The 25,035-nt window shown below is 39.7% G+C and overlaps 2 protein-coding genes across 2 annotated transcripts in view; one reads left to right on the plus strand and one right to left on the minus strand.

Moving 5' to 3' along the window:
* Window positions 1-2,724: 2,724 nt before the first annotated feature.
* Window positions 2,725-8,027, minus strand: FGG (fibrinogen gamma chain). The gene is made up of 10 exons (XM_032109771.1): window positions 7,905-8,027; window positions 7,771-7,815; window positions 7,168-7,351; window positions 6,968-7,061; window positions 5,865-5,995; window positions 5,095-5,228; window positions 4,776-4,960; window positions 3,824-4,101; window positions 3,311-3,480; window positions 2,725-2,947 (listed from the first exon to the last, which is right to left on the minus strand). The coding sequence occupies exons 1-10, from the start codon at window positions 7,977-7,979 to the stop codon at window positions 2,933-2,935; spliced, it is 1,311 nt and encodes a 436-aa protein (XP_031965662.1). The 5' UTR covers window positions 7,980-8,027; the 3' UTR covers window positions 2,725-2,932.
* An 8,373-nt stretch (window positions 8,028-16,400) lies between these two features.
* Window positions 16,401-25,035, plus strand: part of LOC116444738 — a 56,993-nt gene continuing 48,358 nt past the window's right edge. Inside the window, exons 1-8 of the mRNA XM_032110411.1 lie at window positions 16,401-16,566; window positions 16,795-16,895; window positions 17,240-17,309; window positions 18,323-18,453; window positions 20,138-20,226; window positions 21,339-21,438; window positions 22,802-22,845; window positions 23,997-24,074. Coding sequence (XP_031966302.1) covers window positions 16,401-16,566; window positions 16,795-16,895; window positions 17,240-17,309; window positions 18,323-18,453; window positions 20,138-20,226; window positions 21,339-21,438; window positions 22,802-22,845; window positions 23,997-24,074 — 779 coding nt within the window. The remainder of the gene's footprint in view (window positions 16,567-16,794; window positions 16,896-17,239; window positions 17,310-18,322; window positions 18,454-20,137; window positions 20,227-21,338; window positions 21,439-22,801; window positions 22,846-23,996; window positions 24,075-25,035) is intronic.

Consider the following 25,035-nt stretch of genomic DNA (forward strand, 5'->3'; position numbering starts at 1 on the left):
GCTGTGGTTTGTGTGCCCTAGATGTGAGCCTCACCTTGTTTGCCCAGCACTGTCTGTGTCCCCTGCCCTACCACCAGTTTCCAAGTGGTGCCTTCTGCTCCTCTTACCTGCTCATTCATGACCCTTCTCTGGATGCTTTGTCTTAGACTCCATTCTCCTTCAGACTCAGCTCTCATGTTCACTTTCTCTTCATATGTTCCTCAGACTACCTAACTCTTTTGGAGTCATTACTAGTCAATCCCAGAACTTTGTCCCACATTTTCCCTATGCCATGTCCCAGAACTGAGGAAACCAGAAGTCCTCCAGTCTGTCCACTTTATTTGATTCTTTCTACCTCTATCTCTTCCTCATTCACTTTTTTTTTTTTGCCTTTGGGGGAGATTCCTCTGTTTTGTGCTACAGTGGTCTTTGGAAGAGTCACTGCAAGCTCAAGGTGTGAAAGAAAGGCCACCAAATCCTTTAATAAACTTCTATAAACTGACAGGTACAGACTTTTCTAAATACAGGTAACTTTTACTATAGGCTATGGTCTGACAGTCACGTATGATAAAAAATTATTTAGAAAAGAGAAATATACTGAGCTCTCAGTATACAAAATAGGGGCATTAAGTTCAATTGCAATGTACTTGCTTGCCAAAATTAATACTGAGAGTATTATTCTATTTTTAAGAGTTAGAAGAAATAGGAGGTCTTTTCAGGCCTCTTTCTGGTAGACAGGGGATTGGACACCATAGGAAGGAGCTTCCAGAGGCATGCGTCTTGCCAGATCTCCTTCAGGGCCCAGAGAACACAACTGTGGGCTGGGATGCTGCAGACTCTCTGATTAACTCTGGCATAGGACTTCATTTAAAGATCAGGCTTCTTGGATTTACTGACTCTGACCCTTCTGACCACTGCAGCAAATGCTCCTCTCCAGAGATTTAAATAATTTGTGAAAACTTGAAGACACCAATCAGCAAACCAACTGGAAGAATAAGCAGATTTTAGTTATGGTGAGCAATCCATAAAATACTAGCTCATATCCATGAAATGTGTGTAATTACAGATTACAATTGTAATTGTAATTGTAAATTGCAGCCAAAATCTAAACCAGGAGAGGCAATAACAATTCTGACCTAGCAGAGTGTGAATACAGGTATCAAAGTGACAGAGGTGAAAGGAATATATTTTTTAAACCATGTTGCAAATATATAAATAATATCAACTTAAAGTAATGTCATAGGTGGTATAAACTGAACACAGGAAGTGGAAGGGACTCAACCAATGCTACTCAAGTGGCTGTTTGCAGAACAGGGAGGAGAGCGGGCTTGCCAATCCTTCCCTTGCATCCTTCTCTCCAGCCTCTCGACACATACTGCTTCAGCTACATGGAGCCATGGGAGAGGTCTTGCAGCACAAAATGTTCGGGAAAACTGCTTTGCTTGGTGAGAAATTGAGTGTCAAGGCTGGCAGTGAGCTGTGCAGCATGGCTGGTTGCACGGGTGCAACAGTTTTGCGAATACACCAGTTCGGTGGCGTGGAGGGGCCATCCCTCGTCTCAAGCTGTTGTTAACCCCACCTGACCCTAGTGAATGATGCCTTCTTCTCACCTACTCCTGAGAAATCTGCCTTCCTCTTAGATTTTGGCCCAAGAGTAAAAATTCAACTACGTGAAAATCTTAATAAAAATGAGGTGTAGGCAGTTTATCATGCTGTGGAGACTCAGATCCAGGGAAGATGCTCAGCACCAGCCTCACCAGACATCTGGGCATCAAAACTGGAAAACTGTTGAGGCAGCATGAACTGACTGTAAGGTCTCTTTTATCAGTGCAATGTCCTTCTGTCTCTATGATAGAGCACTTGAATGTGCTATTTAGAAATACCAGGCAAACTTCTGTTCTTCCATAAGTAGCTAAAAATAAAGACCAGGATACCCTTCCTATTTCACTTCTTAATGCATCAACTTGAAATAGTGATAATTTCTAGCTCTGAGTGTATTTCTTTTGTTGAATGATTTATCCACAAACCTAATTTGGTTTGCTGATACACCCCTCAAATGCACTCACCAGATTTTGAGCAGGTACTTTCAGACGGCATCGCAAACTCTTTGCTGGTCATGATCTGTGCTGTGAATTTGCTTATGTGGATCACATGGCAAATTATTATCAGATCCAGAGAAAGAAAAAGCAAGTAAAATGCAATCAATTTCTGCTGCAAATATTAACATTTTTTGGTTGCATGGCACTGAATGTATTAAAGTAATTTTTAAATATTTATGAAAAAAAAGAGGGGTATGTGGGAATAATGGCTGTACAGTGTACTGCTATGTGTCATATAGCAAATGAAACTTATTCTGAGTAAAACTTGAGAAACTAGTTAATATGCATGATCTGGAGTAAAATACCTGTTCTTGGTCATTGACACTACCTAGCACATCCCAATAGAAAATATATTCATTACTTTGTGGTAAGCTAAGTTAAATAGTCTTCAGCAGTAAAATAGGCCACTTTCAAGTTGCCATGTACTTTGATCTATGTCATCAAACAACTTTATTAGAAAACTTGAAAACCTATGGAAACAAGTCACATTTATGGGGAAATAGGTCCAACACATGCCTTTAAACAAAGAGCAGAAACTACTGGTGTGAAATTCAGGAATGACTGAATCAAGTATGTTTGATCCAACCATCAAAAGTTTTCTTTGTCTTGTTTGGCCATCTGTAGAGCACAGGTAATAAGCTCAGACTTTTTTTGTAATAATCAAAAATTTATTGAGAACAGGTACAGAAAAAATAACCATACACAGAGGTAAGCACTGCTTAGGGAAGACGTTTGGGCATCTCACAATGTTGTTTTACAGTCAAAACTGCACTGTGTAATGTTTGGTAAGTTCAGTGTCTAAGACAGAAAAGATTTGCTTTTCCTGTTCAGGCTGGTCTTTGTCAAATCGTCCTTTACGCGTCTCCAACCTAAAACAGAAAGAAATGAGTATTTTAATGTTCTTCTAATAGAAGAAGCCTATGATGACATGTTGATAGTGGTATTCATACATAGTTATATTAGTTGGGAATTAAAAATGTAGCATTTAAAATACACAAAGGCAAGGGATTATTTCGGATCATGACACTATCCATTTATCCATCCATTAAAAGAAACAGTAAAGCAGAAGGTATACTAAAATCAAAGTAGAAATACTTCTGTGTCAAAATGGTAAACAAAGCCAACTTCTCTAAGATGCAATGGGCTTAACTTCAGCTGTCCATGCTCAGTGTTTGAAATGATTACAATATTCTGTGTTCATTTTAAATATCTCCTCGGCCCTGTGGTCGAACCTGTTTGACATTGCCTAAGTTGTGCTGCTGTCCATCTACTGACAGTCTGTTGAATGGGATGATTTTCATTGCAGTTTTCTTCATGGAGTACCACCGGTCACGCCAGGTTGCCCAGATAATGCCATTGTCAAATCCCGATGGACCAGCATCTTCTGATGTGTACACACCACCTAAAAAACATCAGTTGGAGCAAAACAGTTGGTTGCTTTCTAAAATAGTTACTGTGCCCATACATTTTTCTGGTCCTGACACCTCCATGGCATCCCTGGGTGTGCTAACAGACCCTGTTCAATGCCTTTCTCCCCATTTTGCTTCTCTCAGGATTGATTCTCCCACTTTGGAATGGAGAGCAGTCACAAATTCCTACTACTGGTGTTAACAATTATTGCAAAGAATGGGCTATGCCAGCTTTGGAAAATCCAGAAGGCAAAGTGTACTCTATAAACATGACTCGTTTTCCTTTGTCGCTGAAATGTGGTGTCCTGGATTATAAGCACTTAGAAGACACTTTACCTATATAATATTTGCCATTGAGGTGGCCAGCATGACATCTATTCATCCACCATCCAGACCCATCTTGCTCAGCACAGTTGCCTTCATAGTTATCATTGTCATTATCATGGGTACTGAACCGCATGCCATTGTGGTAGGTGTAGGATTTATCACTTTTGTCATCTCCAAAATCATATCCATCCAAGGCATCCCCGGCTTCACCACCGATGAAGTAGGCGTAAGTCAGTTGATACTTGTCTTCTTCACTTCCCACTCTGAATACAGCATAGTCAGCAGTGCTGTGAACAAAGGGCAAAAATGCTGAGTGTGAGCATGCTGCATTCCCAGCACATGCACAAATGAAAAATACATCAGTGTTAAAACTGCAGAAAAGGCATTTATTGCATCCTAGCATTTTAAAAGGAATTGTTTTCATGTGACTGTGGGGCTCAGTTCAGTGACACACATCCAATCAACTTTTGTGCTCCAGTATCAGACATGTTTTCTGACTACTAGCCTTCAGTGATGTATGAAATATCTACATTACCAGTACACACACACACACACACACACATATATATTTATACATATATATAATCTCCCAGGTTCACAATAGAAATTAAAAAAAAGAATAGAACAGAATAGTTCAGTTGGAAGGGACTTAAAATGATCATGTGGTCCATAAGATATGTAAGACAAAGAAAATTGAAGAGAAGAAACAAATTCTTTCAGCCTAATAAATGAGTGCTAACAGCATGTGGCCTTCTGACAGGCAGGTGTACCTGGCAACAAGTCACACCCAGTGACTGCTGTCACAGACACAAGCTCAGGAGACAAAGCAGTTCCATGCACACATTAGTTGGTCTGAGAGTTCATAATTTTTTAGGAGCAAACTTTTATCAGTACAAACTGATGCAGCAGTGGGAGCAGTAGGTTTTAAGCTGTCATTTTCAGAAGCATCATGAACAAATACCTTTTTTTGCCACTCCAGTCCTCCAGCTCTATTCGTAAGGTGTATGGCAGAGTGGACTGTGTAGTTATTAAATGCATCTTTTCATTGCCCAGCCAGAACTCAGTGGTGTCATCTGGAGACAGATGTCCAAATCCTTCCTTGTACTGAACCCAATTTTTACTGAAGTCTTCGCTCCCATCCAGTCTCTGGGGAAAAAAACCAAGAACACCAGAAGCAAAAATAAAAATCTCAGTCAAAAGGATATGTATAGGATGTAGGTAAATAAAAACAGTGCCCATGCAGTAAGTTGGTTTATAGAATTAATACATAAGTGGCATACCCTCTGTAGTACTGTCCAGCCGTTGCCATAGGAGTCAATCTCACAGTAGACCAGGAATGACTGCTTGGCTCTTTGAGGCTTGATAAAGTATAGACCACTTTTCCTTGCACCTTTATTTGCAATGTCTTGACAATCTGAAGTAAAGATATTCAAAAGATCATTTTCAATCTAGCTACAATTCTATCCTCACATTTATTTATATTGTAACTTTCTTAGTGCAAGAAATGAAACGAATCTAAATACCGTTCTTGCAAAGTTAGCTGCTTAGTCCACATACTTCAATGTCATTGCCATAAAAAGTCCTACCGAGGGTCACAGGACTTGTGTAAGATGAAGATGAATTTAGTTTCATGTAGATTTTAAGCAGTGTAAAACACAGTCATTGCATTGATTTCTACAGCAACAAAGAAAGACACTTTCAGACCTAATGGAATAATTTTTTTTTTCCCACATGGCTTAGTAGAAATGTGATAGTGAGTTATCTTCTGTTTGTCCCAGGTCTGTGGAAACTCTACTCATGTCCCTCATGTTTAGCGCACATTTTGGGATAATGTATTTTGGCCAAAAAGGCCAAGCAAGAACTGTGTTCCACTTGAACACCTTGTCTGCAGAACATCTAACTTTTACTGACAGTATTTATAATTTGCAATTTTATATCTCTTTACAGAAGTCTATGACTCATAAGATTACAATAAATCATTGCTGTGATGCCAAGCAGCAGCACTTGTAGCTGAATTAACCCTCCACCACACAAGAATCATTTTGCACACCTCTTCCAGTTGTCTCCTGAATTTCAGCCCTGTCTTTGCACGGCTCCTGACAGAGTAATTCCAGCTGGGCAATCTTCTCTTTCAGCTCTGTGATCCTGTTGCTGTTCATTATATGTGTATCTGTCAACTGTCTGGACAGAGACACATAAAAATGGGTTGTTGTATCTGCCGTTTGTGAGTGTGTAATACACATTTATTTCCCTGGACACACGGCTCATGTATCTAATGTGCTGCTACATGCACCCCTGTAAAATGGGGTGCCTTTATTAGCACTGATATTTAAAGTTAAGGACAGGCAAAATAGGAAAGCACATGCTTAAGCTCATGCAAAACTTAACCACATGCAAAACTTGACTCTAATCAGCAAAACTCTAACCAGTAATTACTGTACGAGTATAACTCTATGGAAAATTTTACTTTGCTCTCCTGAAGTAAATGATAAACTGTTCCTCTTCAGTTATGGATGTATTTGTAAAACATAACTGCTGCAGATAAACTGCTGTAAGTGTCAGAATGCCTAAATAATCTTTGGCAAACGTCACTGAAGTGCAGATCTTTCTACACTCGGGTCAAAAAACATATCCTTAAGATTTAGAGACATTAATGATGTTTTTCAATTTTATTTTCAATGTCATCTTATAAAAGACTACCACTGAGTTTATAGTTACTTATGATTTATAACTATGTAACTGAGCTAATTTTCATGGATATATGCAGCAAAATTGGCCAGAGTGAATGAGTGCACAAACATGCCACATACTCTGCTTGATAGCAAAAACACATGACCTCCAAAGGTCATGAAAAAGATTTTAGGGATAGCTGGCACAGCAGGAGAAACATAAATAAAAATATTGCCAGGCTTCATGACATTCTTATCTTGCACTTCTTGCACAATTAATGGTTTATCCAGGTGAGCAGAGAATTCAGTATCAGATCCTCGTGATCCTTTTGTGTCTTGCTAGGCAGCTACTAATCGCAGTGTGGGCAGAACTGTCCACATGAGCACAAAAAACCTTTCTGAGAGAGCCTTTTTGGCACTTGATAAAAGAACAGAAAGAAAACAATTTGTATTGTCACTAATAAAAGAAGTGGAAGATACCTACTGGATAGTAGTTTCATGAGACAGTATAGTGTTTTCATATCTCATAATTTCTTCCATTATTTTCCTGGACTTTTGAGTAAAATCATCAATTGAGTCTGTAAAACAGACAAAAGTACAAAATAATTGCAGTTAGGCAAATTTTAAAAAGAAAACTAGATAAATAATATTTTTCAGTTGTGTACTTATTTTTTATACGCTCACTTGGTAAAGTCTGCTTTTCTGAAGGATAGAGGCCTTGGATGTGTTGAATCAGATGTTCTGTTGTTACTGAGGAGTTAGAAATTCGCTGCAAAGTTCTCTCCATTTCCTGCAGGTCATTATCCACAGCAGGATGGTATTTATTAAGGAAATCTGCAATGCCACAAGTTGTTGGGCAGAAGCTACCCTAAGGAGTAAAGAGAAATAGTTGGCAATGTTTCAGGGGAAAAGAAAGCAGAGCGGAATATTTGGGCAGAGGAACTTTCAGACACTGCTGACACAAACGATAAGGGATAAAAAAGGGCAGGCATTTGCAGCAGACTTTTTTAGAGACAGTTTACTTTCACAGTAAGTGCACGCATAGCAAGAAAACAGTGCACGCTACTATTGTAGCATCTGCTGGATATGTGCTTTCATCCACAGCACAGCCTCCCGTACACCTTCATCAAGCATATACCGCTATCAATAAATAACAGGTTTAAACAAAGCACACCTAATAGGTACTGAAACCAATGATGAAGTTCAAGTGATAATGGTAGTTAATAATCAGCATAGGAAAGCTTTAGTTACATTCTTAAGATAAAAGGAAATTGCTCAGGTACTTACAAATCTGTCATCCAATATGCAGCAGTTTTCTCTGGTAGCAATATACTGAAGAGAAGAAAGAGGGCCATTTTTAGTGGATTTTTCTCCAACACCACTTTCTGTGCTAACACATTTCCTAAACATCCTTCTCTTACCGCCACACTGGTAGAAAAGAGCAGGGAGAGGAGAGACCCCAGGGAAGCCCAGCTGCACAACCTCAGCCCCATCATGACTGTCCCACTGGGTTGTGCAGTCAGCAGCCGAGAATGTTCAACCTAGCACAGGGAGGCAGCAGTTTAAGGCAGCAGGCTGAAGCTGGGGGCGGGCACTGGGAGGTGGTGGGAAGAGGTGGGGTAGGGATTTGAGGTACATTCCCGGAATTTGCACATACACTCCTCCCATTTTCAGAAGCTGGCTCCCACTATAGTCGCCTCTCTCTGCTCCAACCAGGTCTCGGGGGAGGCAGGAAGGTGAGACAAGGCATGGGGATGCTAAACCTAGTCACAAGTGTAATGAAACTCACACATCGCTTTGTGATGGGGCCTGGCAGAAGTTTCACTTTAATAGCACAGGGAAAACCCACAGTAGTATCTGAATTATGTGTTACAACTATCGATAACCTAACAATAAATTGTATTTTGCAATTACATAGGCCTTTCCTCACGCAGATCTCTATGTGTTTTGCAAAGAGACTCAACATCATTTTCCCTATTCTATGGATGACAAAACTGAGGCAGAGAAAGGTATGAAGCGGCATATCTGGGAAATAAGTCTGTGGTATTTCTCATGGGCAATGGAAGTGTGAATGTTCCCTGTCCTTCAACACAGTGAGTTCATTCCAGGGACTTTGGTCAATGCTTCCTTGCTGGGGAACTAAAGTTGTTGGTATCTGCCTTATTCAATACAGCTACAAGAGTGCTGACAAGCCCTATCTTCTGCTATGGGCTTTGTTCCAGGCAAATTGTTTTAGTATGTCCTTTTGCATGCTATCTGCACTGGGAGCATTAACACCTTTCCACTCATGACCTAGACCTGGTCTCTAAACTATGGCTTCTGCAGAGAAAGCCTGATTTTGTGCCTGTACAGCACAATGTGTGATAAGACAATGTTGAATGAGGCTTTTGACTCACTTACATGTTTGACCACATGATGAGAAGAATGGTGAGACTGGGGCTCATTGATAGATCTGTTGTTATTGGGGTCAGCTTTGTGATTTCAGGCAAATTACTTCATCTCTGTACAGCAGGATCAATGTTTCAACTTGGCTTAATAGGTACTTAAAACATGGAAATAAAAGCATTCTATAGGACCCAGGTTATTAGAAAATTAGATATAATTACGGCCTGAAACATGGAGAGTTCCTGACCTGTATATCCTCTTTTCATCTGGTCAAATTGGGTCAAATAGTAGGTTCCCATCATGTTCAGAGATCCACCCACATATTGCCAGAAGGAAATGTGAGCATTTAAGATGCTAAAAATCAAACTGATAGGACACTTATGTGAGGTTGAAGCATTGTTCCTCCGAGAGTCAGCTTTCCAGTAACTCTGCCGATGACCGTGAGTTAGCTGCCAGGCTGCCAGAAGTCTTTTCCAAAGGATGACCGATGCTAAAGGTTTGTCTTTTCAAATCTGGTATCAATTAACTTCGAGAGCCATGCGCAGAATGTGCTCTTGTTGACCTTACTGATAGAAATAGGACATGGCTCCACCTTTTACAGGATTACTTCTGTTTCCTAAAGAGTGAAAATAAAGTAAATAGAACTGGGTAGAAGTCTGTCTGTTGTTGTGTTTTTTATTGTTGCTTCACTGGTGCTGTTAAGATGGACTGAGGAAACTACTGCTGAACCTCCTTGTCACTGCTGCTCATACACTGAGCTTGCTTTGCTGCTTCTTTGCCGTTCCTGACACAAGGGTCCACAGTGTCCCAGAGGCTGTGCACCAGCAAGATTCCCTCGGATATGACAAGGTAGCACAAGTAGGTTCCTGGTAGGAACTTTGTAAAGTAACTGGCCCAGCTTCAATGCCGATGTACACTGCAGAGTACAGATGGGCACGTACTGTTCATGATGCAATAGGTGAGCCACGGAGCACAATTCAGGTCTCCCTTGTCCTCCAACAGAATAAAGAACACATCTTTCCCTTTTGTCACTTGGCTTGAAACTCTGTCAGAAGACTATGTGGTAGCAGAAAATGAAAAAATTTGTCCTGTGCTCCTAGGCAAGAATTTCAGGAATCAGAGAGGATGACTACAGTAAAAGCCTAGTTAATCTTGAGTTAAAAACCCCAAGATTTTATAATTAAACAATGAGAACGTCTGTAATGACATAATAACAGTGTATAAATAGAGTTTCAATGTTCAAGATAAATGGATAGTTGGTCGGCAAAACAAAAGGATCATTATCCCTACAAAAGGGTTAGGAATAGGAAACCTGAATTTTCAGTCAGGTGCTTAAGTTACACAAAATTATCACTTTATAGATTTACATTCATGAAGGAGTCAATTTTCAACATTGCCTTAATGATTACCAAATATTTGCACACTGCAATTATAAGTGTTACTTAGCTGTATTTGTGGTCACAACTGTGGTACTTCTTAGCAGAAGATGTAAATATTTAAACCTCAGGAAATTTTTGTTTGCTTTACTGATTACACGGTCATGATTTAGCCTTGAATAATTAATCATTTCATATATTTGCTTCTTTTTTCTTTTTGTCTCTGATTTCACATTTCCTTACTCAGAAATATCTGATTCCTACTTTTAAGTTGAAAGCAACATGTATTCGTAGTGGAATGACTACGTGGTATTTTTCCTCCCTTGCATACCATTTTGTCTTGGTGGGTCCTGGTTGCAAAACAGCTGACCCACTTACCAAACAAGTGTGCTAGAGACCTGATTGTACCCTGAGACGTGTCCAGCCTGATTTAGCCATGTTGATTTTCTGGCCAGTGTTTTCTTTCCAGTAAGTCTGTTTGCTGGTTTGTTAACAGACGAGGAACAATTCGTGTAGCACAGGTGGAAGGAAGAGTTCTCAAACTCGGTGTACTCTTTTTCTGCAATTTATTTTTGAGGAGAGAGTAAAGGTGATTCATTATTTGTTTAAAAGAGCTTTCTTCAACTCAATATTGATTAGTATTTTTTGTCAGCCACTGGGACACTATCCAACACTTTCCCATTATTCATAGAAAACATTTTCTTAGAAAAACAAACTGGAAGAAACATGTTTGTGTCTGTAAATTAGTTCCTGAATATCAGAATATCCTTATGGCTGTCTTGGAAAAACATCTGGTTTTAAGCTCATACTTACTTGACTTAAGAATCTAACCTGAAAAATCAGTCTACATTTTAGAAATGCTTTAGTGACACATTTTAAGATTTCCAGTGGGCTCTTATTATGGTTTAACTGAAAGTGTTCAGTAGACTTGACTTGAAATTGCATTTTTTTAGATGCTCTGGAAGATAATTTTCCTATTTAAGAATAAATATTGAAAAATACAAAATGGACAATGCTGAAAAAAATACCTACTGTGCTTTGCTATCCATCACCAATATGTATCACCCTGCTTGTATTACTAAACAGATTAGTGGGCAAAACCCCCTTTGCTAGGTCAATCAATGAGTGAGTGATAATTAGGATGAGAGATAGAGACAATTAAAAAGCTGTCTAGTAGTGAAGTTATGCCAATGGTGTGCACCAAAGTGAAAATGAAAAAAAAAGTTTTGTAACTTATCCTTCTCTTTCAATTTTCAAAATGTGGGCAAAAGGTAAATCACAACTTTTTTTTCCAGTTGGATAGTCCACTCTGTGCAGCACACTTCTTCCTCATCCTTCCTGAAGTGAAATGAGTCAACAAAAATCAGTGGCTCTGCAAGGGAGAGCCTTTAATTTCTTCACAGTTGTGACACCAGTACAGGTACTTGCTATGCTTCAGCTCAAATACTGGCTGGAAATAGTTGTTTCTTTGAAAACTGAGTGAAGATCAGTAAGAAATATGTGTACTTCATGTCAGCCAGAACCTTTCATTTTTGGAAAGAAATTATGGGATATTTTGCCTCCACACTGTGAATACACACTTTAGAGTGTATTCTTTAATAGTTATAGGATAATGTATTTTCTTAAATCAAAACATGGAAGTTACATTGATTCATGACTGTTCATGTCAGCACTTTTAATAACTTAAAAGACCCTTTGATTTCTGCAAAGAACAAGCAAGGGTTATTGCTTTAATATATAGTTCTTATTTTGACTTAAACTATTATTACAAACAAATTTTAAAAAAATAGTTAACAATTAAAGGGCCAAAAATCAAGGCACTTCATCATCATAGTACTTCTGAAGGCACCTCATATCCATAAGCCAGATATTTGATGGTTTGAATGAGCTATTATCTTACTTTTGAAAAATCCTATAGTGTTTCAGTTTAGTTAGTTCTGCTTACTTAATTTCATACATTAAATATTTTAAGCTTGTTTCAAATCTTAAGGTATTAAGAGTGAACTTATACCTAAAAAAGGGAATGTGATATAAAGGAATGAAAATATAATTCAGAAGATAACCCATTTGTTTTGTCATGGGTGAGGTTTTTCTGAATCCTAGAACATAGGATGTTACACCTCAAAATTCTAAAAATCTACTAAAATACTACAAAACCCCAAACCATGTTCAGTGAAACATAATTATTGAGCTTTGAGTTGTTTGTGCCTTACATTTGGGTACTTGATGCAACATAGCAAATTCTCTGCCTTTACTGATTTACAGAGACCATTTTCTACTGTTGATTCACTTAGAAAATGTTGGTATTCAGGCTGTCTGCAGAAGAGAGATTGCAGTGTATACTTTACCTTGAGGGCAAGAACAGTGAACTCTATTTGTTAAACAAAGAGATCCACTAATTTGTGGGAATGAGATAAGTAATAAATTCAAATATTTGCTGAGTATTTTGTAATTAGTTGAGAGGACAGAGCCTCAATAAACTAAACAGAGCCTACTTCAATAATCAAACGTATAGGCTGATATTATTAGTTTGGACAGGAACTTATTGACAATAACATTAAAGGAAATACAGCAAAAATGTAATGTATTTCTCAATAAACCCCTGGCCTGTGAAATAATTTGCTTGTACTTTTTAAAGCAATCAGAGGAAGCCTGACTGTCAGAAAAATCCTAGAAATATAGTGGAAAGTGTATTTGTTTTGGAAAAATATATTCTGTGTTGTCCTCCCCGACTTCCAGGATTAGGCTTGAATGCCATTAATTCACGATGGTGGAAGTAGAAGAATGAATTCCACAGTTCTTTTACACATTATCTGTGCTCTGTGCTGGTGCACAAATCTGTTTACAGGGAGAGAAGCACAGGCTTAAGTTTGAAATATTAATAGCACTAGCCTATTAAATGTAAATGTAAGTATTTAGGGTCACTGAAGGAAAGTGAAGCTCAGATTTATCCACATGTAAACCATAAGCAGAAAAAAAAAGAGTCTTCCATATATATATATATTTTTTTTTTTTTCACTCTGTAGTCTTTTTCTTTCTCTGGCACAAAAATTAAAGCCAGAAGACTTTTCTTTCCCCCACTTTCTTCTCATAAATTATGAGAGGATTTCTGGCTTATTCATAACTTACATTATGCAATGGGTTCCTATCACGTGAGTGAGTTGTGACAGCTTTTATTGTTGACCCATATCCCCTACATAGGTCACAAATATGGTCAAGTCTTTTACTAGCATCTCCTGTGTATGAATTTCACGTAGCTAGTTACTGATTGTAGTTTCTTTCGGGCTTCACTTGCAACCACACAGTGCCATCTGATGTCCTCGAAGAGCAATGAACTGTTCCTAAAATCTGTTAAATCATCTCAAAAAAATCTCAAAATTAAGACTTGACCATCACAGAGCATTGCTTTCCAAGCCCACCTTGAAGAGAACCTCTATATAATTTGCCTCTGTTTTCATTAAAACAATCCTAAGATCATGTATGAAATAATGGGCTCTGAGCTAATTATTACTGCTCAGGATGGAATGATGATGGTAATGAAAGCTCAGTCTATTTTAAGAAAATAATTCGTGAAATGGAGGGGATAGAGGTAGCGAATAAATTACCCTTTCAGAAAAATGGATGATTTTGCTGGAACCTCAACAAGGTTATTAAATAATCTACTTATTTATGGACAAGTATAAATTGAGTAAGAAACAAATTCGCTGTGGGAACCAACAGAATACAGGCTTTGATCCCTTTATCACTTCACTGCATCATTGCAAATAATGGAAGCAATCCTAAATCCTTTCCTCGTGTTTTTGGGAGATCAACTAATAGGTATGTTTTAGTATTTAATACATGTTGGACATTAATTCTCTCACAAAGACGTCAACATCCATATGCATATTTGCTAAAATTGTATTTAAGGTTCCGTAAGGACCTTGAAATGGTTTCTGACAAAGCAAGATCCCGTCCTTCACAGAACCATGAGCACTGGCTGTCAAAATCCATGCTACGAAATTACTTGAAAGAAGTTAAAAGAATAAAGCACCTTCTAGATTCCAAGACTGTTGTGCCCATGTACATGTGAGCATGCGAATATTTATTTCTTAATATAGATAAAACGCTAACCTATGACACCGGGTCATCCGGAGAGAAAGAAACGCACAGGTGATGCTGGTGGGAGCAGGTGGCTCTTTTTGGGGCCAGAGGTGGTTTCGCAGGCGAGGTGGGTGCGGACAGCGGTGACACACAGCCACCTACCGGCCCCTGGGCTCCTTGGCGTCAGCAGCCGGCTCTTCTCACGCCCCCAAGTTCAGTTTTGCAGCGTGAAAACTTGGCGCAGCCCATTCCAGCGGAATTTTTACTTACACTCATGGGTTATCAATGATTCTGTTTATCAGTGATTGGCATTGTGTTTAAGCACAGAGGGGAGGACTGCAGCACGTTGGTAATGGTGTCTCAGCCAAGGCAAACCGCATTTGAATTTCACCCCAGGATTTGAAAGCATCGCATGACTTTGCTGAGGATTAGCCATGTTGCCTGCCACACTGCAATGTGTTGGAATCTGACTGCAACGTATTCCATATCAAAAGACACATGGAAGACACAAAATTTATCTACAGAAAGCATCTGTCTTTATGTCTATACTGATAGTAATGTATTTTGTACCAAGACAGTGCTCTTTCTGATTCTTGCTTCAAAATTTACTTTAAGGAGCTACAATAAATATGTATTTAGGACAAAGCTCTCTGGAGTCAACTATGCGTACATTACATGGTGGTTTTTTTCACCTACTATGATTATTTGGATGTTTACTAGTTTATAGGAACTCGAAACCTGCAAATTTTCTACATAGTAATGAAATACTTTCATAGTGTAATAATCAAAATCCTCTGTCCATATAGCAAACCAACTTTTCTTTATAACCTACTTGGTTCTGCCTGTTTAATAGATTAGGGCAGGAATTGTTCATCACTCAGGCACTGAGAACATGAGAAAATGGTGCTTTATGGCCCTTTTTTGCAATAGGAAAACATTGTACCTTGCTAAATAAAGAACCAAATTCTGAGACCACAGCATGACTATTTTCTGTCTTCTCTCAACTGCATTATTTCTAATCACAAGTTGAAAATAGTCTAACTGGAAGTCTTATCAACAATTTTCAGAAGTACTTATTTATTTTCAACATGGCTACTTTTTACATCAGTAAAACCCCCTCTCATCATCACCACATACTTAGCATTGTCAGTTGCACCAAACGTTTTATTTTTCATCGCTCCTGCAAGAAGTTCCAATTTTATTATTGTATCATCTGCGACATACAATTCAAACCCAATCGAAATAAAAGTGTACTTGTTAAGGAGGGCCAGACCGTTACTGTGTCAGAGCAGCACTTAAGGCTCCGGTTCAGGCACAGTCCTAGCTCATGTCAGACACGGAGGATTCGCTCTGGAGCACCCGTACATGATTAGCCCTCTGATGTCCAGAGACAGGTCTCCAGCTTAGACGTCAGGACTACGAAATCGTTCCTCTTTATATATGAGGGAATTTCCTGGGTTAGTGGCATTTACCTCACGTTCACAGACTGGAAATTCAGTATGGGACCTCCTTTCTGTCAGAACAGAGACGTGCACTTCCACGCAGAAAGCCTTATTTTTTAACAAACGCGTTTTGTATTTAGGAGAGAAGGAAAGAGTTTCATAAAAATTCCGTAAGTAGACAATCTGACATGCTTCTGACATTAACCCAAGCCTTATCATGGGGTTTCCGCTGTTGAGGTTTTGCCCCGACACACCGCCTCTCGCTTCGCTGGTGACACGGGTGCCCCCGCCAAGCCCGCAGCACCTCGGGGATGCGACAGCCCCGCACCCCCGCCACCGACCCGTGTCCAGCGTGGGCCCGGGCACAACCGGGCCCGAAACAGAGAGGCCCCATTCGGACACGCCCCGGGCTGGACCCATCACTGCCCTCCAACCGGCTGGCGCTATGGGATACACCAACTACAGCGAACTGCCCCCGCAGAACTCTCGGCACTCTGTCCCGCGCTCTCCGCGTTTATAGGCTTTCTCCCGCCCCCTTTTCCCAATCGCCTCCGCAGGCCGCAGCTCCTCCCCAGCCCTGTGTTAGGCGGCCGCAGCCGGGGCGGTGCCCGCGCTCCCGCCCGCTGCCGCCATGAGCTGCGCCGCGCTGCTGGGGCTCCGGGGGCCGCGGCTCCTGGGGGCCGCCGCCCGCCCGCCCCGCTGGAGCCGCCGGCGCAGCGCGGGCTGCGAGCCCCCGGCGGGCGCCGCGGTGCGCATCGGCTGCGCCTCGGGCTTCTGGGGGGACACGGCGACCGCAGGTGGGCGGCGGGGTCGCAGCGGCAGCGGCTGCTCGGGGGGCGGCGGGGAGACCCGGCGGGGCCGGGGCACGGAGGCCGGGCGAGCCCGGCTGGCGGCGGCCCCCAGCACGTTGCGCAAGCGGGCGGGCCGGGGCTGGCGCCGCACGCCCGGGCGGGGCGGGCCGGCACCGGGGGTAGGAGCAGGCCGGGGGGCCCCCGTGCTGACAGCGCCTTTGCCTGCCCCGCCAGTGCCGCAGCTGCTGTACGGGGGGAAGCTGGATTTCCTTGTCTTCGATTACCTCTCCGAGATCACCATGTCCCTGCTGACGGCCGCCAAGGCCCGGTCTCCCGTAAGTAAAGCCGGTGTCCGGCCCCAGCATGCTGGGCTTGGCCGGGGCCGGGTGCGCTCCGGTACTTTCCGACCTCCCGAGCTCTCCTTCAGCCCAAATCGTGCCCGAAGCCTGCTTAAGACATGCCTGGTTAGGGGGACACGGTTCCTTAAGTATACTTTTTACTCGCATGTATTTATTTGCATCCATTCAGTTTCACATAGTGAAAGTGTTCATGTCATTTCCCATCGTATTTGCCAAACATTTTCAGAGGTACTTGTTCTTCCCTGTTTTCTGTGTTAATCAGGGAAAGAGATTGGGTTGACCTACCTATGAGAAGTGGTTACAGCTCTTAATTATTTCAGGTTTTAGGTTACACTCCGGATTTTGTCTCCACTGCCATGGCTCCCTATATAAAAGATATTCACAGGAAAGGTAGGCTGCTTCTTGCATGAGTTTGTATGTTAATTCAGTACACCTGCTTATGAAGGCAGGCCGACAGAGTTGGGGCTGTTCAGTCTGGAGAAGAGAAGGCTCTGGAAAGACCTTACAGCACTTTCCAGTACCTAAAGGGGGCTTGCGAGAGAGCTGGAGCTGGACTTTCTACAAGGATGTGTAGTGATAGAAGAAGGGGAAATGGCCATAAGCTGAAGGGAGGGTAGATTTAGATTGGCTGCTAGGAAGAAATTCTTTACTGTGGGGGTGGTGAGGCACTGGAACAGGTTGCCCAGAGAAGTTGTGAATGCCCCATCCCTGGAAGTGTTCAAGGCCAGGATGGATGGAGCCCTGAATAACCTTGCCTATAGCAGGGGACTTGGAACTAGGTGGTCCTTAAGGTCCTTTTAACCCAAACTGTTCTAGGATTCTATGAAAAATCCCATTGTGATTGATGTAGGGTACAGGTCTGATGGTGAAATTGGGTTGATTTGAGATACTTGTTATAACTGTAGATAAATATTTTCACATTTTTCTTACTGTAGCTTTAATTTGTGAATGGAATATTGCTTTACAGATCTTTTAAAAAATGTTTTCAAGGTAATTCTAGTTTTTCAAAATTTCCATGTAGTTCTACAATATGACTTTCTAATCACTCTTTTTTTGTTTACATTAGTAAAGCTTCACAGTGTTTACTGCTGTTTCTGTCAGGGATGTTCGATGCTGTCTGTCTGCCTCATTATGTGTGTCTTTCTGGTCACTTTCTCCTTCCATTCATAAAGGATAAATGAGAATTATCTATAGCAGTTACTCTTTTCTAAACAATTTTGTATTGGCTTATTGTGATCCTTTCACAGGTTAAATGTGGTTCATATTTTAATGTGGTTTTGCTTGATTGAATGTCTGTTACCTTGCAAAGGTGATACCTTGCTTGTGTTTCAGCACACTTTTTAAAATACAGGTGATTGATTATTGATGCTGCTGAACTTCATTTGCCTTTTTTTTTTTCTTAGGTGTTCGTGTCATCAGTAATGCTGGTGGAATTAATCCACTTGCTTGTGCAGCTGCCCTTCAGGAGGTGGCAAAGAAAGCAGATGTTGATTTGAAAATAGCTGTTGTTGCTGGAGATGATCTGATGAGTGAGGTATTTCACTTTGTTTTAAGCCTTAGCATGAGTCTGTATAGCATGAACATGGTATTTACTGTCCCGTAGGAACTTACTTTGTGTGTCTTTATGCAGTAGTCTTTTACTATCAGAAGTGTTGTTCTTCATTATCTTTTAATTTTTGAACGCTTGAATACAACTCTTGGCACATGTAGTGTTTGCTATGTAATGGAGGTGAATTTTATTAGCTTGTGGATCTGCTATTTAGCTTTTTGAAAGGAAATGTGAATCTGCTGTAAGGTCTGCCTGCTCTTCAGGAGAAGCTATTGTGTGCTGTTGCTTACTGCTTCTGTCTAAACTAGATAATCATGTGTGTTAAATCTTCTGAATATGGTGTGGCTACAACACATTCAAATGTTTATCCCCTCTAGCTTTTTTAGTGGTTTACAGGCACTTCCTGATGTTACTTTGTTTATAGGTAGCTGGTTTTCTGTTTTTAAGTAATTAGTTTACAGGCAGTAAGGTAATGTTAAATGAGAGGATTGAAGTTAAAATATGACAAAAAAAAATTGAAAGATGAAATATATGTTTGTTTTTGTTTTGTACTTAAAGAATTACACTTTATGAAATCCGCAAAAAGGTGTTGGCCATACCTGAAAAGTTACTGGGAAAAGACTTTCTACATAATAGTAATTAAGAGAGGAGAGGTTTGCACTGTGGTTAAATATCTGCCTGTAACTTGGAAAATTATTTATCTGCATAGGATCTGTTACTCCTTGCATGCTCTTGAATATGGAAGATCGTCAAGTAAGATTCTTCATTTGCAATTTATGTGCAGTGCTTGGGCTTCATTTTCAGAAACTTCTGCCCTACTGAAACCACTTTACTGTCTGCAGACCAGAATTTCATTACTGCTACAACAGTAAAGTGGTCATTATTTGAGCTTGTTACAGACGTGTCTGATCTGAAATGCATTGTTTTCTATGCTGTTGTCAGTACGTAACTTACAGGAACAAAAAAGACACGGCTTTTATGGTTACCAACAACTTCTGTTGTTGATACATGAAACATGGTAAATGTTACTTGTGGTTTGGAGGATTGCAGTCATTAACATAGAATACCAAATTAGTTCAGAGTGGAAATTTTGGATTTTTTCCCACACTACAGATCCCACCTGTAAATTAGTATTTAGAGTTTCCATAGACATTGTGTCTATGCAGTCACTGTACCTTCAGTCCACTGCATTGGCAAGCTGCCTACTGCATGGTCAAAACCACACCCTCCCCCCCACCTACTGCTCTGGAAACACAACTTACTCTAAGTACTGTATGAAGCTACAAGATTAGCCTTGTTCGCTGGTTGTGACACCATTGCAGATGTGGCAGACACATTTCTGTTTGCAGGGTTTGATTTATTTAGTCCTACAGCAATTAAATACAGTTTAAAGCCTAGGAAATACACCAGTTGATTGTAGTTGGTTGTATGTGAATGAACATTACTTTCTTTAAAGACCGACTTAGTTTTCTGCATGCTGGAAAAGTTGTGGTTAAAAGCATATCTACGGCTTTTAGCCATTCAACTGATTTGTATTGTCAATACTTTTAATAATTATGCTTTGCTTAGAGTTGTTGTGAAGTGGATCTGTTGTTCGATATTAATGAAAGGCTTACTGTAGAAACTTCAAAATACTCAAAGCTTGGGTGTTCTGCTTGTTTTCTAACAGAAAGAGAACTTAAAAGGAGCTGGTATCACTGATTTAGAGAGTGGCAAACAATTTCCAGAGAATATTCACAGCATGAACATATATCTTGGGTGAGTTATTTTAGCAAGTTGTATTTATTATGAACAAATAATTTTAACACATAGAATATGGGAATTTGTTTTGCTTTGCAATTAGAACCACTTAGTATATGTGGTTCATCTTTGAATTATTCAGGCAACCAGAAAAAATACTTGTTTACGACTTGTAAATGAGTTTTAGTTTATAACCTTGTAAGTTATGACTCCTTAGCAATACACCATCTGTGAATCATCAGGTTTTAGTTTGAGCCAAAATAGTGTTAGTTTAATTACAATTGCGAAAATGCTTTTTCATATGCTTTGTCCTCTGTTGCAGCATGGAGTAGTTTACAGTGTTGTCACTAGAGAAGTGCAAGTGAGGACTTCAAGCTCAGGGACATAGAGTGCTGTAGGACGTTCCGTTAGGTTGTGCTGAACTGTGTGTCAGGCTTTGTATTGTCAAAATTTTGGAAACTGTTTTTTCAGGATGGTTGCTGTTTTGAAAGATCTGTTTCTCCCTTTATGATACTTAGGGTTTCCATAAATCTCTGCATTTTCATTGTCACCATCCACTTCAGATGAATCAATGTCAATCAGGCCTAGTGAAGGGGAAGGACTGAGAAATGGGACAGTGGTCACATGCATCTCTTCCAGTTGGTGTTCGTGGTGATCCTGTTCTTGCACAGTGCTCTTTAAGTTGGACAATATTGCAAGTTCTTAAATTGCTTAGGTAATTGACCTGAAAGGTTTAAAATTGGAGGGCAAAGTGACCAGGCTTTATCTATGGAGAATGTTCGTCTTTATACACTCATCTACAAATTGAATGGCTAATGAATCTCTGAAAAACACTCTTTTCCGTAATTGATGATAGAAGTGTCCCTCTCTGCACTTTGTTCAGGGCAGTTTCTATGGACATCAAGATAAGTCTTTCAGTTTCGTTATTTAGGTACCAGAATTTGATAGTGTCTCAATGACTGCTCTTTAAAATCTTCTTAATGTATATACATAATGACAAATTGGTTGTTAAAGTAGATTTTATTGACTTCCTAAGTGATTTTTAAGTGATTTTTAACCTGTGTGTGTCAGGGAACTGTTTTTTAAATGATGCTTTGAAGGTACTTACTGCTGTGTTTTGTCACCTTTAGCGCAAGACCAATAAGCAGAGCTCTAGACCTTGGAGCTGATGTTGTTGTGACGGGCAGATGTGTTGACAGCGGGATTGTATTAGGACCACTCATTCACTCTGTAAGTACAAGTTAATTTCCGTAGGATAATGAATACAAGTGAGTGACTATTCAGCAGTTATTGTCAGACAATTTTTGTTCCTTGTGAAAATGTAGATACTAAATTAAAAACAACAAGCATTTGTATTTTTTTTCTTACATGCATGAAAAGTTGTCGGCTTCCCCTTCTCCTAAATTGATAGTAGGGATATTTGTTAAATTGTATACCATTAAGCTGGAAAGCATGGGTGAAGTTAAGGAAGTCTTAGCCTCTTTCACCAGTATTTCACTCTCACCATTTGTTTCGGGGTTTTTCCCCGTGCCTTTCTTCAAAATTTGGTGTGCAAGTATATTTTTCTTTACCACAAGGTGTCGGTAGTGGAGCTCACTCTGGTTGGGGGGAGCACATGAGATGGTTTAAAGCACTGGGTTTTTTCGTTCAGTGGGTAAGCAGTTTTTTTTAAAGTAGTAGGTTTCAATGCAGCATTTCCGAAACGCCTTGAAATTAAAAAAATTACACATGCAGGGTATGTGGTTTTCTGAAGTATTTTTAAGGGGTTTTCATTAATTTTTGTGAAGGATCACACAAGGTGAAATATGGAAGCTGTCTTTTGGTGCATATTTAAAACAAATAGGGGGGCATGTATCTAGTTAAAAACATGCTTTCTAAAACATAATACTCTTTGACTTCATGCATGTCAAACATTGCCTAATTGATTTTCCATTTATAATTTCCATTATGACTTGTTGTTTTATTCCTAGTTGTTTACATTCTCAAAATAACAACTGTCAGTGTGTGTTATCTATTCCAGAAAGACCTTATCTAATTCATTGAAAGATTTTAGGAAGATTTCTGCAAAGTGCCGAATAGGAAACAATTACTGTATTGCTTGCACTAGGTTGAACTCAGGGAAAAGACTCTAGTTAAAATTTCTAGTTAAACAGAAAGCATACTTCCAGTTTTTAAGGGTGACTGGTAAGTACTCCAGGAACTGATAATTTTCAGAAGTTGAAGACACACAGTGGTTTGTTCAGGTGACCCAAGATAGGTACTATACTTTTAAACCTGTAGGTTGTGCAGGTTTTAAGTAATACGGATGTTGCACTTCCAGGTTTTTTGCAGAGGATATGGCTTTAAGAGTTTGTATTTGTTGGGGTGTATCACTAGGAGGAAAACTGAAATGTGTCAGAGATTTTTTTGCTGATTTGCTGTATAGGAACTCAAATCCCTGTACAGTGCCTGCCAATTATTATTACTTAGATTTCTACAGTTAAGTAAAAGTATATCCAATGAATTGTTATTCAAAGCAAAGAACATGCTATGTGCAGTTTTTTGTACTGTATGAAACTTTTATGTATTTGAAATATTTGTCTTTTTCTTCTAGTTTGGCTGGAATAGGGATGACTATGACTTGCTAGCTGCGGGAAGGTAAATGATATAAGAAGAAATTGGGTAAATTTATATTTCATATCATAATGTCAAGATACCAACTTTTTCAGCACATAGTGATGTTTCATATTATCATTGAATTTATTTATTTTAATGATTTTGTTAGGTTTTGAGTTCTTTTTTGAGGGTCACTACTCTCACTTGGAGTTGAAATGATAGAAACTGCATTCTAGAACCAGCTTAAAATAACAAAAGGAAGAAAGGATTGAAAGATTTTATTTAGCAGCTTAACTTTCTGTTCATTTTGTGTCAAGAGATGAAATCTTACAGTACAGACCACTGATTCCAAGGTTTTTCTGTTTGGCTGCCACTGTTGATGTTTGGGGTGGTCGCAGGGCTTACTCTGAAAGATGCCCAAAAGCAGGTTCAGTCAGAGGGCAGCATCCTGGTATGGTTTTGTTGAAGCTCAGTGTCAGTACTCCCATGTACAAATCCTTGTTGTGGTCCTAAGGTTAAGAATCTGATCCAGAAAGGGGTAGAACTATGCTGCCTAATTTAACATTCTGCATCATGTATCTGAATTGAAGTCCTCATAAAAATGAGTGATTACTTAGCCTGAGCACGCACTGTTCATTAGTGTGCTTGAACTTCTGCTTGAGAAAAAATGTGGAGAGAAATTCATTCAGGCTCCACTGAGTTGGGGATGATAGAGATGAAGATTTTCCCCATAATTCTGTTGAATATTTATAGACTATTGCAATCAAACTTTGAGAATAGTAATACATAATCATAATACATTGTGTCCTTCATATTGGAGGTGAGATTTTCTATCTCTTCATTTAAAAATGGTCTTTGTCTGTTTAGTTACATACAGTGCAGGCTGCTAAGATACTGAATTTAGATCAAGATTTGAAATTACTAAGGAAACTTGGTTTTAGGTGTTAGATAATCTTCTAGGTGTATATTTTTTTGCAGGAAAATTCTTGTAAAAATCCTTTAAACACTATATTCATCTTTCAGGATCCCTTGTTATGCTTAATGCATAATTCATAATTGTATTAGATACTTACGGAGAAAAGTAGCATGTTTTGTTATTTAGCTCTATTTCCATTGTACTATTGTATTTTAAAGTGGGATTTGTGAAAATAGATTTTGCATTATATTTAGTTACTTTAATGCAATTTTCCCAGTCTTGCAGGTCATCTTATTGAATGTGGTGCTCAGTGTACAGGTGGAATATTCACTGATTGGCACACAGTACCAGACTGGTAGGTAAACTTGATACCATCATGCATGTTTGTAGTGGGCCAAAGATGAGGTTTTCTTCTTGTATCTGTGAGGTCAAAACTGCTTCTATCTTACTCTTTTTGGGGGAGGCAGTGTGGGCCTCTTGATATTTTGCCACCTCAACATCACTTTTCTGAGTTCTGTTCTCCCTTTTGAAGTTTTCCTTTTTGGTCAGACAGGGTCTTTCTTTTGTTAACTTCAGCAGATTTCGAAAAACAAATTAGCCCTTTGATAAATATTTTTTTTTTCCCTTTTAAACATGTTTTTTCCTGTTTCCTTCAGTATCCTCTGCTTTTTGAAAATATTTATTATTGACTTTCATGCATGATTGTAATGGAAAAGACAATGCTGATATTTTGAATGCTGTTACATTAGTGTTCAGTTAGATCAGAGTTGCTTGCTGGTCAGTCACAAATTTGACTTAATTTGCTTTGGTAGAGATGAATATAAGCCATAGTTTTGTCCTGCTGAGTAGCTTGGTGAATGCAAATGTGTTGAATGGTCAGTCCTTCCAAAAAGTTCTGTGTGTATCTTGTGTTCAGACCTATTGAATCAGAGTTACATGTAGGTGTGTCATTCTGCCTGCTGAGGGAGCCTGCTTTCTACCAACCTGTTTTTAAGAGTGGTTTAAAAGTAGTTGGGGAATACATTTTTTGCATAGCATGAGTGGTTCTGGCTGCAGTTACTTCTGTATTTCTGGGGATGAGAGGGAGGAATCTTGTCCTGTGCTGTATCATGAGAAAGGCAGTGCTTCTTTTATGTGACGGAGGAAAGGGCTGAAGAGCAGCAGGGAGATGCAGGAGAGAAGAGTGCTTTAATACGGTGGGTTCCTTCCTGCTCCCAAGTCAACTCTGGTCCAGGTGGACGAGCCAGCAGGACTGTGCCCTGCTACCTGGAGAGCCCTAGGGCTGCCTGGATTTTGTCTTCTCCTTGTAGTGACTG

Source organism: Corvus moneduloides, chromosome 5 (genome assembly GCF_009650955.1).
Source record: "Corvus moneduloides isolate bCorMon1 chromosome 5, bCorMon1.pri, whole genome shotgun sequence".
Classification (NCBI taxonomy): domain Eukaryota; kingdom Metazoa; phylum Chordata; class Aves; order Passeriformes; family Corvidae; genus Corvus; species Corvus moneduloides.